At 41.0% G+C, this 17,922-nt stretch overlaps 1 protein-coding gene across 6 annotated transcripts; it reads right to left on the reverse strand.

Moving 5' to 3' along the window:
• Positions 1-780: 780 nt before the first annotated feature.
• On the reverse strand, positions 781-17,642 carry LOC111855446 (T-cell surface glycoprotein CD3 zeta chain-like). 6 transcript variants are annotated; one of them, XM_023834465.2, is made up of 8 exons: positions 17,484-17,642; positions 6,001-6,098; positions 5,109-5,150; positions 3,498-3,569; positions 3,260-3,292; positions 2,993-3,046; positions 2,849-2,881; positions 781-1,663 (listed from the first exon to the last, which is right to left on the reverse strand). In XM_023834465.2, exons 1-8 carry the CDS (start codon positions 17,539-17,541, stop codon positions 1,595-1,597), a joined length of 459 nt encoding a protein of 152 aa, XP_023690233.1. In that variant the 5' UTR covers positions 17,542-17,642; the 3' UTR covers positions 781-1,594. The 6 variants fall into 6 exon arrangements, with proteins under 6 accessions (XP_023690233.1, XP_023690258.1, XP_023690271.1 ...); XM_023834490.2 differs by lacking the exon at positions 17,484-17,642 and adding an exon at positions 13,497-13,652; XM_023834503.2 differs by lacking the exon at positions 17,484-17,642 and adding an exon at positions 11,737-11,869.
• Between the last annotated feature and the right edge of the window lie 280 nt (positions 17,643-17,922).

Here is a 17,922-nt window from a genome sequence, read left to right on the forward strand (position 1 = left end):
ACCTAATCAGAAGGAACATATAGGCTGGACTATGAAACCCATCCACCCCCAAGTTCATGGACATAACACTCCAGTCACTGACAAACGTGGTTTATTTGGGGGGTGTGTTACTGTTTTTTTTCTTAATACTGATGAATGTGCATGATGTCTGGTCATGAGCCTAGAAAACCAGCTGAGTTGTAATGTCAGGACCTAGTGGGTGGTTTGGTATGTTTAGTAGACTCTTGCTGTTTGTGGTTGCCTGGAGGGAAAATATTTGTATTCATATGGTGAACGGATGCCCAGGGTCCCCCTGGCTACTTTCTAGGCTTCAGGTTCACACACAGTCTGCACTGCATCACTGCGATTGTGGAAAATGGATGATGATGACAGAATTAAGCATATTGTAAAATCGACAAAGTGCTCCAATCCCTCATGCCCTTATCAGTGAGGGGCTTCAGTACTGAATCAAGCTCTGTCCAGCAGGTTGGAGAGCCGTATGTCCCACTCTTTGCTTTACAGGACTGGGGATTTGATACAGCTGGCAGCATAACACATTTGGAGCAGAGATCTGGGGTCCTGCACAGTGTATAGGGAAGGTGGCCAACAGATTGCCTGTCTAAAAACACACGCTAACTCTTGGGTAGGTTTTGATTCTTTGAAACGTGTGGCAAATGGTGACGAAAACTGAGGGGTGTGTATATCTAATTTGCAGTATTTTCCAGTTAAACGATTCACTTGAATTCTTAAAACCTGCATTTTTAATAGAGGGTGATTTACTTCACAAAGGAACAATGGAGCTGTAATGAAACACCTTTATTTTGTACAACGAGTCGGTAAATAATTTTAGCAGATAAAAATACCTTTTGTAACCCAGGGAGTATCTAAACTTTACATAAATGAGGATACTTCAGAAATAGGCAGATTTTATAGTATAACTATCAACCCAGTAAAGAACTGTTTATCACAGGGTAAAATCTTAAATGGATTACTTGAAATGTAAAGTTCTCTACAACCTCTAGTACATTAAAAACTTTTCTGATACACTTTTTGTGATGTTCCTAATGTAAATAAACATAAAAGTTTACTAAACAATGAGCTAAAACTATGTACATTAAAAATTTGTCATGTTTGTACCTAAGCACTTCCAAGAGTGATTAGACGGGAATAACCTTTTCTTGTAAAACTGGTGTATGATACCTGGACATTTAGAAACAGAGCTGAAAACAGAGAGATTACTGTAAACGTCAAACAGCCCTTCACTGACACCCACAAAGCTGGTGATGCTCCTGCAGCTGCGATCGTGTGGTGAACCACCATCTCGTTTTTGGTCTTTCGTGTAACTTCCAAATGCACCAAATCTTCAAAAACTGTATCTGCTATTATAAATATTTTGCTTCATTGTATGACTAACATTTTCTTTTGCTAAACAAATAATCCAGAGCAGATCGATACACCAGGAAGCCACCCAGCCTAATTTTTTTAGCTTTAATGAACTTGAACCCCGATCCTTCACCAACCGTCCTACTGTGCTCTGCAAAAACCATAAGGGGACTTTGGTCTCAGTGAATACAGCTTCAGCCTTCTGGAAGGACAGCCTGGGGGGTCCTGCGCTTTAGCGGGGGGGGAGCATGGGCTGCATCTGCAGGGCATCATAAGTGTCTCTAGTGGCTCCGGTCAGGCCCTGATGGAGGCAAGAAGGAGGACAAATTTAATTTACCCTCTAAATTTTCAACAACAAAAAATTAAAAATTCAATTCAAATGCTTGCCTGGGAAATAAAATGATCAGTCACTGACTTATTACTGCCATACATCACACCATAAAGACTTTCACACCGTCATTATTACTCTGTCTGGCAGGCAACTGGAAAACGCATGAAGAACAGGGTGATCGACTGGAAGGGGACGCTCTGTTTTTAAGCCAGCAGTTCAGGGACAGTACAGTGCTGAAACCTCAGGAAGCAGCTTTTAATTCAAGACAAGCTTCCTTTTGCTTCTCCCACTTGGGATCAAAGGATGTCTGTCTTGCTCCTTTAATCGAAAACACACCCTTTGCTCCATGATTATTAATACTTAATAATACTTAATAAATTTAGAAATTTTCAAAAATCTTTTGACGTTTTGTTACACCTGGTTTTATACTACTTGATGTTAATAACGTAATTTATATTAATAAGGCATTAGTAATAAAAACACAATGATAAATGTGGAGTCATTTAAAATGCATTGGAATACTCAATGTGCATAATCGTTAAAAACAAAATATGCAAAACGGTGCTGCAACATATTACCATCTCTCCTCCCACACAAATAGAAAGGTGTGTATATACAACTTATAGGTTATATTTGTTATATTTGCATTGCTATTTACTAAGCATGATACATATCTAAAAATAAATTTATAAGAAACAATGAGGAGTGTAAGAATTTACCCAAAACTCCTTCCTTTACAACAGGTAGTTCTGTGCTCTTAAACTTTTAAACTATGGTGTAGTTATTGTGGTGCATACCAATAAAAAGACATTCCGTGGAAGGGTACATCAGAGTCAATGTAATAAAATTACAATAAATGTTTGGTTTGTTGGTAGAATAAATTCAGAACTATCTGTCATCTGCAGGATGTGGTACTTTTGCATCAATTAAATCAGTATCGAGCTCAAAGGTGGGTGTATATTATGACGGCGTGCCAAGGACGTCCCTCTGTTACCTGTTTCCGATCTATGGAGGTGCCTACAAGCCCAGCGAGTGACTTTTTGTGTGGGCACACTAGGAGATGTTTGGTATATTCATATTTATACACTTTTTCCCCCCTGAATGTATCCCCAACCCTTCAAAGGAAATAAATGGAGGTTGATAGCATGGTCTTACCTGGTACACTTGTTCGGTCTTGTTTCTCCGACGCTGTGAAAGAAAAGTCAGGTTAACGGACAGCTGTAAGTTTTGCATCTCTTAGGTAGTATTACAGTAGGGCTGTTACCGTTTCTTAGTATAAAAAGAATAAATGAAACCTACCTCTCTATTCACTGTGATCTGTTTGTAGGTGTCTTCGTCCTTTTTCTGCAGCGGCTAAGGAGCGAAAAAGACAGATGCGGTTGACCGCCCGCTTCTATGCATTGCACAGATGCTTTTGTCCAAAGCCACTCGTACGATTAAGTGACGTAGATCTTCTGCTCATTCATGGTGCTGATAATCACGTCCGCGTCAATCAGAACCCCGGACGACACGAGGAACCCAAACAAGCCGCTTCAGTTTGGATACTGATAACGAAAAGGCTCTTACCGTGTAAACGCCATCATTGCCTGGCCTCTGGCGCTGAAAACATACAACACGTGAAATAAAAATTGGGTCCCGTTAAACACTTTCTTACAAATTCATCCTCCATTCCCAAGCCGGTCCTCGGGGACCCCCCCAGGTTGGGAAACACTGACTTAACGTAATATTTTATTGTTAAATCAGGCCACGTGGTGCTGATCGATGGTTCCGGAGGAGCTGCCATGTAAGTTTCTGCTCCGCATACCTGCACTGTCCCGCTCTCTGGGTCGTTCGGGCCCCTCAGCTGGTCGTAGGTGTCAGGTGCCCTATTTAGGTCCTGGGGGGTGAAAAGGGGGGGGGGGGGGTAGCATTCTAATTACATCAGAACACACACACGATTTGTCAATCAAGCAGTGGAACTACATAACAGAAGCCGTAGTCAGTGTCGTCCTTTATATTCCGATGAGATGTGAATAATTGTTCTTATATTTCTGATTTACAAGCTCGAGCAGATTAACTTCTCTGGAGGCCCTAATGGGGGTCATCTGAGTTATTTAAGAGGGAATTAAAAACAATGGAACATTCAATGGACAGGTTACCAGGGGAGGGGGGGGTGGACATGCTGTCGGTAAAATTTTCCAATCGGGGGGAGAAGGGTATCGCACTTTTAGGATCGATCGGCCAAATTTACGAAGTTTAATCGTGCCCTCTTCTGCTGGGGTGTAGGCTGTAACCTAGGATATTTTTACCTACGTTCTTTTAAATGTGTTCTCTCCACGTCTGATACCACTTTAGCAGGATAGTATCAAAGACACAGGATATATAATGTTAATCTTCTGTCTTTGCGCCGTTTTCTTCTTCTGCTTGGCTACTTTGTGCTGGTTTGCTTGGCAGTGAAAGAGCCGGCAGCCCACCGCTAGGCTCCAGTGTGAAAAGGAGGCTGGGTGGCATGAAATCTCACAGCAGGAACAGCACAGGGCGTAACTTCGTCTATACTGAAAACTGTTACCAAACATGCAAACAACAGACGTGTTGCTCTAATTTAAAAGATTATACAGTCACCCCTCCAGTTTAGTAAATTACACATTTGTGTTTTCGATTATTCCTTAAATATTCCTTAAACAGGAATATTTTTGGATCTTACTGAAAGATCACAAAAACTCACAGACCAAATCCAAAGCCAAATATTCCTTTGTAAGCTAAAACAAAACTGAGAAATAATTACATAATTACAAATACATAAAATTTGTTAGTGTAAATGCATACTACACCTTTAATATTAAAATATCTTGGCTTGGGTACACTAAGTATTTTTGTCTTGGTAACCAGCCTCACTCATAAGCTCTCACGCCGCCGTCTTTATGACCAGGAAATCTCACAATTCTCACAGTAACTTTTAAACATTTCAGTGCTGTTAGTTATGCATTTTTAATTAAAGCTCCAAAACGAACTGTTCCCAGTGTGTAGAGCAGTAACATGCAAGGTCAGGACTGAGATAGTTTATATATCATATAAAAAGGTTTTGATATAAAATGACGAAGCAAGCTGATATGCAAAATGTAAAGTGCAGTACTGTTTGTTTAGAAATTGGTAGTGATAGACTTTTATTTTGCCGTTCAGGCTAGCAGATTATTACAGGTTAAGGGGCTCAAGTGTTATTTGCAAATTTTTACATTCGCTGGGATGTTCCACCCCTAACCTTCGCAAATGTGAAGGGGTTACTGCATTATCCTATATCCATGCATGTAACTTCTGGAAATTCTGTCTTCATGGGAACTCCAAGTGTTGCCTTCCCGTGCCTTACGGTAAGTCCGCCCCTGCTCATGAGATATGTTAATGACGAGCTGAGGGTTAGCTAAGCTGGGGAAGGACTTACCGAATAGATGCCTTCTTCTTTCGAAGTACTTTGGTTCCCAAACTGCCGGAGAGAGAATAAAGGCAGAAATACAATATAAATCTTTCAATAACATGAATTTTTATGCAGTAATGTGTTGGGATATTTTTTCTATTCCCTTGCATCCTTCCCAAAAAAGGTCTTTAAACAACTTTCAACAGATTCCGTCAGCTTACACCACAAATTCAGTTGATTTCCTGAAAACGGCAGATGTCTGTCAGCCACACAGCACCCAGGGTCACAGAAGATCCGCCTCGGGTCTATACTGGCTCTGCTTACGTTAAATCGCACACCTCGCACTACAAGTATTACCATGTAGCTATAACTCTGACATGCATCACGTCATCCTCAGATCTAAACTGAAACTTGGCTTCCAAAAATCGTTAATCCCTTAGTAACTATTCTTTGTTGTATTCCGTGTCATTTCCTAGTGAACAGTTGCCCAGCGTAGGCCGACTGATACCATAAGAGAGTAATTAAAGGCATACACAATATTAATCACTTTTGGGTACATCTCACAGCTACAGATTTACAGTTAACCTCAACCTACACTAGACCTCAGCTGTCACTTTACACATTCCAGAAACAAGGTTATTCATATCGTTTTATCTATCATCTCAAACATCCACTGTAATTAGATTTATATTACGGTTTATTTATGTAGTACATACTCTTATCCAAGGTGACAGACAGGTCTTGCTGAAGGGCCCAATGGTGAATTCTGTGGACCACGGGATTTGAACCAGCAACCATCTGATTACACATACAGCATCCTAACCTGCACAGATACACACTGCCCCCCTTCCACGTCCTTGTATATCTCTGGTCCACCCCTAATGCCCAGACTGCTTGGCTGAGGACCTCCGGGGCTCACCTTGGCCCGGAAGAAGAGCGCCGTCATGACGATGCTGTACAGCAGCAGGAGCCCATCGAGGATGTAGCAGATTGCGGGGTCCGTAATGTTCATGGCTTCTGCATCACATGACGGAGGGAGGGGCAACATTAGTCACGCACGGACAGATGGACAATAGGAGGATGGGAGGGGGGGGGCATGGTCAGAAGAGACACTGATGATGTGGGGGTCCAGGGAAACACTCACAGTTTTTATTTGAACCTGGTTTAAACCATATCTTTAACTAAAATGACCTGCACTGTTTAAGCCATGATCCAGCACTGCATGACAGCATTTCTTGAACACGTTAAAAAACTGCCTAAAAAATAAAGGCAATATTATCTGTCATTTTCAAACAAAAAAAAAAAAGTTTAGTTTAGTCTAAATGGTATCTCACATTCACAGAATACTCAACTGTTTGGTTGGAACAAAATCTTGGTCTGGATTTTTACTTTCTGGACCTGAACTTTCCACCTCAGGTCATAAGGAACCAGCTAAGAGCTCAGAGGCTGGATCACCTGTTTGTGGCGGCTACAGTGAATGACCTGAAAGAGAAAGCCAGAGCCACCTTCAGGGGCCCACTGCACCTCCCCTACGCACATTCAGAGTGCGACCTACCTGGTGCTGAGTGTGTCAATGGCAAGCCTCACAGGAAAGAGAAGCGGGGGGAGGGGGGGAGGCGGGGGCAGAAGAGAGGTACCTAAACCACAGCTTCTGAGCTTCATCGTAATTTGGGCCCCAACAACCAGTGGGAGCTATTAACCACTCCCCCGCGCGCTTGCGTTTAACTCGCAGACGTACATGCGGAGACACACGAATCGACAAGCCGGCCCCCTCAGAGCTGCTTAACACACACACACACACAGAATGTGGTTTGAAGAGCTTCTCTCTCTCGCGGTTTGTACATCTCTGTACCCCAAGCATGGCGCACTGCAATGGTTTTTAAGCCTTGCGTTGCCGCAGGAGGGTCAGGGGAATGGCTGCCGGTGTCTCATGAGAGTATGATTGCAAGACACATTGAAGTGAAGCCGGGGGGGGGGGCAAGCGGCGCGTGTCTCTGACAGCCCCATCGCGAGCCGCACATACAGCGGCCCCCACCACACCCTCTTACCAGCAGTACATAACGTACCTTCATACATAACGCACCTTATAGAGGTAAATGCAGCTGTAGTAGTGAAATAGTTGTTATTTATTATTACTTGCACTTTTTCCCACAACCCACTATCCATATATTACATACTGTGTATGGGTGTACATAGGCACTACTGCTGTATTTAGTGTTTTATCTTATTTTATTTTTTATTATTATTATTTTTTTTTTCTTGTATTCTTATTCTGTATTACTCTTGTACTCTTTCAGGCTATCTGTCTAGAGCTGTGGTAACGCACAAATTTCCCCACTGTGGGATTAATAAAGTCCTACCCCAGTACCTCAGAGAAATCACGTAATCGTAACACTGCAAACACATTTTGCCAAAACACTAAGGAATAGCAATTCTGTAGAATTCAAATGATCTAACTGGACTCCTCGAGGTACGACTCACATTGACAAAGCATTGCGTTCACCTGGCATTACGCAACAGACTGGTTGGTGTAACACAAGGGCACGATCAACCCGCAACAGATCTTGCGTAATGCCATTTTGAAGAACACGGTGCTGAAATGCTGAGGCAGCCGTGGGCCGGATCAGCCATCCTGCTGTACTGTGATCACCAGGCCGTCAGGCTTGCAGCTGACAGGTGGGGCATGAAGCCATGCTCCTGCCCAGCATATCCCCCCCCCACCTGACCAACCCACCAGCCAAGTCTGAGTAACCAATAAAAACTGGCCATCAGGCTTTGAGTGACAGTACGGTCCTTTTCTTACATCTGCAGTAATACAGTGAAATCCAAGGTTAAGTACAATGTCAAAAATGGAAAATCTTGACGTCTCCAGGCCTTAAATTAGGGCTCGATCGGCAACGTTACGGGTTTGCTAGAGGAGCCGGTTTAACTGTCAGCATCCGCCCCCCCTCCATTCGGTAAGTGTTACCGGGCTGCGATTTTCTTGCACGACATTTTTCATTTGGACACGTTGTGTAGAACGTACAGTTGGAAGCCCCTAACTTATAGTTTTAGGTAATTGTGGTGTCTCCCTGACTAAATTACCACCAAAAAACTGGAGATTGAACTTATCAGGAAGCATTGAAGTTCTCCTTTGTGATGCCAACAAGATTAAAAGAACGCTATATGTGTGTATATCTTAAAAAAGGACAGCAAGATAGGATATGAGAAAAAACACATTCCGATGTACCTGTTCTCGTATTTGTACAAATGGCAAATAAAGCTCAATTTCATTTCTTTACAGAACCTGCATTTTGTCAGTTTTAAGGGTTTTTGATTATAAATGGAATGTTGCATGCTACGGTAAGGAGAAACAAGGCATACACCATGAGCATAATTACAGCAGTTACTGAAAACGACTGGACATCCCTTAGAGAGTGTTGTGCTATCAATACAATCCTTATTTTAAAGCAGTATTTTGAAGAAAAGCTATATAAGGCACTGACTAAAATGTACCCAAATGAGATTCATCGGTAACACTTTACTTGACGGAGCACAAGTATCTTAGCAACTCAATTACAACTCAAGTACAAATCACGAACAAATATAGTAACTGCATGAAATAAACTGTTATGACTGATTAATGATGAACAAACATGGGATCAATGCATAACTAACACTTTGGTTCTAGTTAATAAATACATTAAGTAAGAGTGTACTACTACTTTATTTGTACCCCTTGGAGTAAAGTGTTACCACATCACCTAATACAGTCTGTGCGGGACACCCTAAATGTAGGGACTCCTTGTATGAACACAGGTACAGTATGCATCATATATTTGTATTACAGTGACAAAAGTTTTTATACAGTTTTTACATCAAACGTACATTAGAGTACATTTCTATATTAAAATTACATTAAAATTGACTTTGCTTTTAGTTATTGATTCATGTGTCTGCATATGTAAAGGCTTAATTTCCAAAACAGAAGTTCCCAGAAATATCTTAATATTACATCTTAAGAAGGCAGCCATTGATTCATGTTGTGGTGAATCAAAAACTTGGCAGAGATACTGAAAAACAGAGTGGTCTGGCAGTGGGCAGATTACGGCCCCTTTTTTTTGTATTGGCTAAATTTCTTATCCCACATGCTTTCAACAGCGATGGCTGCCCTCTCAGATTTTCACCATGTGCCAATTCATCCCTTCCCCGCAGTCTTTCGTGTTACGCTATTCAATGGTACGGCACATTTTGCAGTTATTACTAGTTAATGATGCTGTTTTAATACAGGAAGTAAAGGTATTGTGCCTTGCATGCAACCGTAGCAGATTTTTAATTTCAAGTAAAACTGCTAAAGATTGGTTTTATTTTTTTTTTATATTTTGCCTGATGCCATATTACAAATCCCAGTTTGGTTAGTACAACAGGCTAATATACAGTACCGAATATTTTTAAATTAGATCAAGAAGAATATGAAAAATTAATAGGCAAGAGGACCAGCCTGGATCCAAAATTACCAACACAGGAATACTGCTGGGGGACATCTGTGATGAGCCAGGATTTCAACACACATCAAGAACGACTGTCAGCATAACAAAATCATGTATATCATGAAGCCTAAGGCAGGCCTCTTACAGGATACAACCTCTTAATTTGGACACAAATTAAGGATAGTGTACAAACGCTCCTCTGCTTACGAATATGATACGTTCTGAACGGCCGTTCGTAATTTGAAATGTTCGTAAGTCGTTATTCAACATCATTTTAAGGGTATACGCAAGTACAAAGAACTAGGATGCTGGGAGTACGCACGCTACGCTGCTGCGCGGCGGGAGTAGCGGCCAGAAGTCGTACTAGGTGGAATTGGCACACAGAAAAAAAATTGATGTTGCGGACAGGAAATGGGAGCCCAATGCACACAATTTGGACTTACAGTCCTCTTCGTTCGTATGTCTGAAAGTTCGTAAGCTGAAAGTTCGTCTGTACTTAATTCATTAGAAAAACCATGAAAATCTGACTTCTTGCCTACCACAGAAGATGACAAGGAATTTATTTATTGCCAGTGTTTTTGTGAGGGTAACAAATAAGCATAAATCCATACAAAGTTTAAGAGATGGATTTTGTCTTTGAGAAAACTTGTTTTGATGTTATACCCTATGATCGAACGCATGGAACAGCAGTGATGTCTTTTTTTCTGACTCATTTATACCTTGATATGTTATTCTGTACCAGTATGATTGGTTTCACTGTTAATCACACCTGAAACAAGTCTGTGCAATATCATTAATTGACTGGGGTGTCTCAGCCTAGCTCGACGGCGTGATGCGAAATGTCACTGCAGTGACAGGAAGTGTTCAGGCCAAAGCCTTGGGGTCTCTGAGCATTTCCACCGCTGTTATCTGACAAGAGTGGCTTCCGTGCATTTCTTTTCAAGAGTACAGCTGCCTTGTGGCTAATGGTGATTAGCGACAGGCGGCTGTGTAAAAAAATTTTTTTTTTAATCTTACGCTCCAAAATGTAGATTTACGTAAACTCAGGGCACATTAAAAAGTTTCAGTTAAGTAATCGGAAATAAATCAGCTTGTTAGATATATGCCACAGGTCCAAAAAGCAAAAGTGTAAAGACCACTTTAATCTGTGCAAAGTGCATGATGGGTGTACTATTCACAACCCAGAAATAGACAAAGGAACATGCAGAGGCAAGACTAACATGCCAGTCTGCTGCAGCGTTTCCGAGATTAAAAACCAGCGACTAATCGATAAGTAATTTCACTCCGAGTCTCAAGATGGCAGATGTTCAATAGCTTTCATTTAATTCCCTGTATCCACCACGTGCCAGTTGCTTGTTAAATCATAGTTAGAAAAATCACTGATCGGCAGCACCTGTGATGATTACGCGTCCGTGTCAGTCGGTGAATTGACCTGCTGTCTAGATCTCCGCTTTATTTAGGCTGTGAGCATCAGTGGCGTTTAAAAGGTCAAAGTTACAGCATGGTGATTGGGGGGCGGCAGCTTGGGTCTGTGGCTGGGGTAAACGTGACTGTGTGAGACTCAGTTCCTCTTGGCTGTGCCATTTATCCTGAGCCGATACTGCAGTGACTAAACTGATTTTCTCCTTCGTTTTGTACGGCCGTCGCTCTTGGACAGCCTGCGACTTTCTGCTGCAGTCTAAACAGATTAACGAGATGAAACCTCTTTCTCTGCACTGACCCTTTCTGGCAAATAAAACAGAAAATGCTGACAGGAGGATTCCCCACATGACACATCGCTCCCCCACAGGGAGGACGATGAGAAAAAGCATCATTGTTTTTGTCGGCACCTCGTGTCTCTTTCTCATTAATTTTCCACCCAACTTGCTGCCACTACAGCACCACTTTTCAGCAGAGAATCCTTTTTTGCAACAGATTCACACAGAAGCTACTACCGCATGCTCTGCTTTCTGTTGGAGATGTGGGCGGGGCCTTGAACCGTAGACTTGACCGGGACTCTTCGAGTCTTATCTGTCCCTCGTGTCCCAACTCCTCTCACCAAAGGAGGGCTCATTTCATCACTTGTACGAGTCTGTATCTCTTAGTTATAAACTCTTGACCATTTCCTCTAGCAATGTCTCAGGCTCACCAGCACACACTAGCATATTGCCTTCCTCGTGAAATATGCGCTGCACAACTTCGCTTACCTTCATCCAGGCCGTAGACAAAAGTACAATCAATCGTACAGGAAAAACCAGACTCATGGTCATGGCTGATCCTCAAAACTATTCATTCATTTAAATACCTCCCCATAAACGATACCCAAAATGCAGCACTGAGATTATCAGTTAGTGTCTGAATGCCCAAGATGGCCTTTTTACAGTCACAAGCGCATGGTGATTATCGACCAAGACAAATAACATCGAAGTGTTTCGTTCACAGTTTATGTGACGCATGGTGGGTTGAAGACATACTGTAGATTTTATCAAGCTGTTGTTGACCATAAGGTCTTAAGAAGTTTTTAAGTCAAACTAAAAACTGAAAAAACTATTTTAAAATCAATAGGGAAACTATATATCCGTTTATTTCGTTCTTTAGAAAAAAGTAGGTTGTTTTGACTGTAATTAATTAGGCTTCTACAGTGACACATTATCTTTTCGTTTCCGGGGGAACCTTTCCGTGACATGTCTTTCTGCCAGTTTGTTTTTTTTTTTTTTGGTTGAAAAACGAGAAACCTCTGCCCAGCAATGACCCTTTCTGACAAATATAACACCAACGTGCCAAGTAGAGGATTCCCCGTAGTGACACAGCAGGGAGGAATTCAAAAAAGAAGATGGGAAAAACCTTCACAGGAATACACTCCCCCAGGAGTGCTGCCCAGCCGCTAATCTATCTAACTATTAAATAACTGGCGTCTGACACCCTCACTGTGAGCCTCACACGATTTTGTTAAATAAAATGACATTAAGGGGCAGCCCCCCCGCCCCCACTCAAGGCAGACGAGGTGGTATAAATGGTGTTTCCTGTCCTGCCTTTTCGCACGGGCGTGAGTTTTCCAATCCCGCCCCTGCTAATGAGACCGCAGAGTTGTTCTCACAGGGTAAGGTCCCACCTGTTCTACCCAAAATAAACCACTTATCTTCAAAAAGCTGCAAGCATTTCTTTTTCTTTAGTGAGTAACATAAGCAACACAGTGACTGTTTTTTCGAAGACTTACGGAACAACAAACACAGTCTGAGTGCATGTTTCTGCAGTCTATATCCCATAGCTAGCTTCGATGCTAAGTAACATTTGAATATTCGTTTTGATGTTCCTGCACATGAAAAGCTCATAAATCACCCAGAGAAATAGGCACTAATGTGTTATGTATTTAGTGTCAGAACTATAAAATTATTACTATTAGTTTAGCTGTCGGTAGATATGGGTGTTTACTGAGTGTTCATAACAAACGGGCTTCAACACCCCAAAGCAATACGGAGTTACAGAAACCAAGCAATAACTGCCTAACTGCAGAAAACAGAAGCAATACCTGGCTTATAAACCGAGTTTTATTCATTTGCATGGAAACGTAGAAAGAGGATTTTTAGGAAATAGAAAAACAACACTTCTTGGTGAAACATTAGCATGTTTTCAAATCTAGTACCCATGCTAATTTCTCTGTTAGCTTCATCAATGCACAAATGTATGTAAAACATATAGATCAAAACACGTCACCTGCCAACAATTTTTGGCTATAAATCAAGATATGACAATGAAAGGGCAAAGTTATCGGAGAATAATGGTGATGCCCAGATATTTTTTTGTCATCAGCTTAGACCCCCACATTGGGCAGCCCTATAATAAACAAAATAATATTTCCAACCTAATCATCCCACGTCCTCTCTGAAATTCATCAGGACAGGAAGTTAAGCTGTATTTAATAATTAAGCAATTACTATTTTGCTAGATAAAAAAATGCATGTATTACCTAAATTGTCCACATCGGTGAAGCGTGAAAAAATTAGCCTTCCATGAGACTAAATCGCTAACACGCTAAAAACACGCTCATCGTTACTGTAGATGCTGTACGACTGTTTTATATTAACTGCATTTATATTTTATTTATAGTAATGTTGAGTCATTTACACTATTATCTTGAGATCCTTACAAATAAGTAATACGCATTTTTTTTAAAAAATCACCAAATATCAGTTGAATCAGCGCGGGTCATGTCAAAGGTCAGTTTCATGATACGGCTGGAGGTATGCTCCGTAATCCAAAATGATGCTGGTATGGCTGACGCTCATGCAGCCGATGGTAAGTCACAACAGATCCATTATACTGAACTGGATCAATTGTTTTTTTCAAATAAATAAAATGGAGCTGCAATTCTGACTAGCTAGACGGCCAGCCATATTAAAAGAAATGTAATGGTGCCTTAATGACAAAGACTTTCAGCTGTTAAGGCTGTAAATTAAGCTTTATGGAAAAGTTCTGCTTACTGAAATTTAATTCAGACTTTGAGAGCTGTTCTTGAGAAAATTGTTTGTCCACTGATTTCATTTATTTTGAGCACCCTTCATAAGTGCATTCTTTTACTACCGTTGATAATTTCTGATCTAAGTATTTCTTAAAACAATAAATAAATTCAAGATAAGAAATTATTTTCTTATCTTGTTACTAAAATAAATATCAAACACAAAATATCTTATTTTTGTCATATTAGATTGGAAGGGCTGAGTGATACATTTTTGGAGAGAGAAAAATTCATCCGTTAATACGCATAAGTATTATAAATAAACAGCAGACAAGATTAAACAACAACTGCTCACGCTGTCTAACTGCAGTGTTATTGAGTATGGTCATTTAACTGATTATCCATGATAAATTTAAAATGGGTAATGATTTTAAATGTTACTGTGAATGACCCTACCTTAAGTGAATAAATAAAATAAGAATATATCAAAACAAACACTTGGCTAACACCTTATAAGGTTATTATAGGCCTTAGCGGTCCAGCTGACCCTTGAAGCTAAATGTCGTCATTCTGTCACTGCAGCCAAGCACACTGGGAAATCCAGTGCAGACACATATGCTGGACGGGTGGTTGGGGTCTGGTCAAGAACAAATAGCAGAACACGGCTCCTCCCTTCTTTACGCAAAAAAAACCCCCCAACATAACCTACGATAATATTTAATACTTATCTTTATGACTCAACTGCATTTTGACCAAAAAAAACCTTTTTGGCCAGCATCACATAAAATATCTCAGATGGACTTTAGACATGTACTGCAGCGCCAAATCATCCGAGCACCCCCCATAAGTTACGATAAATTACTTGATTGCAAATTATAATGATTTTCAAAAACCATGGTGATACAGAAGTGCTTTACAGTGACCTATTTAATCAAATTAGGGCAAAGCCAATTAAATGTGTATATGCAAGCAGGAAAGAAGCTAATTATTCCAGTTTGATACGGTTACGGAAATGTTTAAAAATGGTCGCTTTCAAGTATTAATGTGTCCAATTCATACTTTACACTGTTAATAAAAATAATTTAAGGTCAATAATATGTTGAATATATCAATGCAAGATTAAAATCACCCCCAGTTAAATGCTTTATCTGAGTGACGAGACAGATTCTTTTAGGAATGATTTCTCTGTAAATGTTTAAATGTAGTTAAATCATTGCTGAATTAAGACAATAAATGATCCTAAAGGCAATTCTATTAATTTTTAAATTAAAAATAGTTTTGACAGCAAATGCTAAAAGTCGCGGTCAAATTAGTACTTTGAAATCTTAGCTGATTTTTGTAGTCGGTCTGCCCTTCAGCAAGACAGCCACTCGATAACTGAATATCCTGTATTAAACACACTATACAGGCTGTCCCCGGGTTAAGACTGCCTGACTTACGGACAACTTGTATTTACGGGCGGATTGCCATAAAGCCTATTATATTAAAAATCTCGGATAAATACAATGGTTCGTAATAACAAATGAATATACTACTTTGTGACACTCATGAAAACATTGCGTAGCTTCAGCCGTTCGTTAGGTCTAGTTACATCACAGAACCATTTGTCGTCACCTTAATTACTACTGTATTATAATTATTAGTATTGTTTTCTATATTATTATTGTTCCAACTTACTTACAAATTGGACTTAAAGACAGATTTAAGGAACAGATTTTGTTAGGAACCCAAGGACTACATGTATACTTTAAATACCAGCCGTCAAATGCAACACGGAACACAGAAACCTCTTGTAGATATATACAAAATTGTATTTCACTGTTTCTCAAGTGCTTTTTAAATCAGAGTTAAAATGTTTATTTATAATAAAGCCAACCTATATTTTTACGATTTAGAAGAAAGACTGAGAATTGCTTATAGCAGGGGTCTGAAACAAAAATAACCTATGGCTAAGAGATCTTGAGCTACTTTTTAAGCAGAAAGAGAATTCGAGGGAATAAAAAACGATGTCACGTCAATAATAAGCATCTTGGAGGCCGGAAGTGGCTCACGGGCTGATACTAGACCTCTGGCCTAGGGGGTGAAAGATCCTTGCCCAAAACAAACTGGCATAAGTTTCATCTCCCACTGATGGACTTAAGGCATCGGCTCTTGAGACCACTTTAGTTAGCTAGGTAGCGGCCGTAGAAATGGCTTAGTGTATTTACAGATCACAATGAAACCCAATCAGGAAAAAAAGACGCTGAGCTTTCTTGATCTCGGTTTCCCGAATACATGTCACTCTTTGCCGTTGGCTGTGTTGTCAAACTTTAACAGAAGAAAACATTGCCAAACAGCTGAAGAGAAAAAAAATCCGACATCAAGTCTGCAAAGTTAAGTGTGTTTCAAGGATGAGACACACATTGATTCAGAATCAATAGCTAAGCCCTTGTAAGGCTGACGATCGTTACTCATGCTAAGCATGTTTGGGCCCACGAGGCGATGGGGACGCCATCATCACGAGCAATACCAAAAACTATATTTAGGTTTAGTACTTGAATTTAGTCAAGTTTGGTTAATTCATATATCCTTGCGTAGCTTAAGGAAAGGTCTTTTGCATTTGTGATCACAAGCCGAGTAATTACTTTTAAACGTAGCCTAGACGGATAAATGAGACACAGGGGTAGCCTTGCACAGCGGGAGCTTCTGTTTTTGTCTGCAGTGGGAGCGGAAGCCTGGTAGGGAGCTCAGTTCAGAAAGACCAGCCATGGTGGAGATCAAAAGAAGAGAAAGACGCCACCTTCCCTACATCTGAAACCTCAGTGCTGACTTCTGGTACCCCCCACCCCCCATAATGAGCGTGGCTGCAAGCACAGGAATAGCACAGGGCAGAAACACCAGCCCCCGCCAAAAGTAACCCGAGTGTCCGACAACACAGAGACCATACAGAGTAGAAGAGAGATGCTGAGAGCCTGAGAACAGCAACCAGCTTTCTATATGGCAAGCATAGCAAACACATGAGCTCTAGAGCAGCAAGCTTCAGCTGAAATCTAGAGATCTAGCTCTGGTCTAGAGCTGACAAATCTCCCTTGCCTTTTCTACTGACATGCCCAGGCACCTACAGAATGAACTACAGGGGACTTTGGATACAACAACTTAGTGCTCATTTTCTCAGAAATGAACAGAGATCTCTATGAACCCTGAAAGAAATCCAGCGATTGTTACTAAATTCTCCATTCTTTATAAGCCCCACTTTTCAACATAGGGTTCCAAAGCAATCTCAGAGAACAAGGCGCGACAATGGGATCACAAGCAGATTCAAAACTAAGCTTGAAATGGTTGAAAGTCCTAAAATCGCTTCTTCTTCGTCATTTGAGCTCCGATTATAAATCCACAGCTGAAGAGATGGATAACTTGAAGCATCGAAGTGCGGAAAGGGGAGAACGCAAGATGAAGGTAAGTCAGGCTAAATCTTGTGGCTTTAAACATCTCCTTCCCGTGCATTGTGAGTGATCTTACCGGCAGAATGGACGAAAAGAACGAGGACTGTCAGGACCCCTGTCCTGTGCAGGTTCATCTCTCTCCCACGACTCACTCTCCTCCTCAGCCGCTGCGAGACGACGAAGGCAACAAGGTGCTAGAACCAGGGAAGCTTGACGAGTGACAGTTAGCTGGTGCTCACGCTGAAGAAAAAAAATCTGTGAAACAGGAAGTACCTCCTCTGTGCAGCCCCACCTGTTGGAGCTGCCTCTGCTCAATATGGCCGTAGGGGCAAGTTCCCTCCTTCCCCCTATGCTGTCTTTCTTGGTCTGGGAGCATTATGGACAACACTGAGATAAGGAAGGTCTGTCTATAGAATGTCAGCAATAAAAACTTGGACATCTTTTTGTAATAAATACATCATGACTCATCTTCATTTGAACCATTTCTGCATTCTGTGTCAGTAATAGACCCTGCA

This window comes from Paramormyrops kingsleyae, chromosome 1 (genome assembly GCF_048594095.1).
Source record: "Paramormyrops kingsleyae isolate MSU_618 chromosome 1, PKINGS_0.4, whole genome shotgun sequence".
NCBI lineage: Eukaryota > Metazoa > Chordata > Actinopteri > Osteoglossiformes > Mormyridae > Paramormyrops > Paramormyrops kingsleyae.

Excerpts from the sequence above, each read along its gene's own strand:
- LOC111855446 (XM_023834465.2), bottom strand. The coding sequence starts at position 17,541 with ATGAACCTGCACAGGACAGGGGTCCTGACAGTCCTCGTTCTTTTCGTC. Across the intron at positions 3,047-3,259 it reads GCAATGATGGCGTTTACACG|CCGCTGCAGAAAAAGGACGA; the intron begins GTAAGAGCCTTT and ends TTCGCTCCTTAG. Across the intron at positions 1,664-2,848 it reads AGACCGAACAAGTGTACCAG|GGCCTGACCGGAGCCACTAG; the intron begins GTAAGACCATGC and ends TGCCTCCATCAG.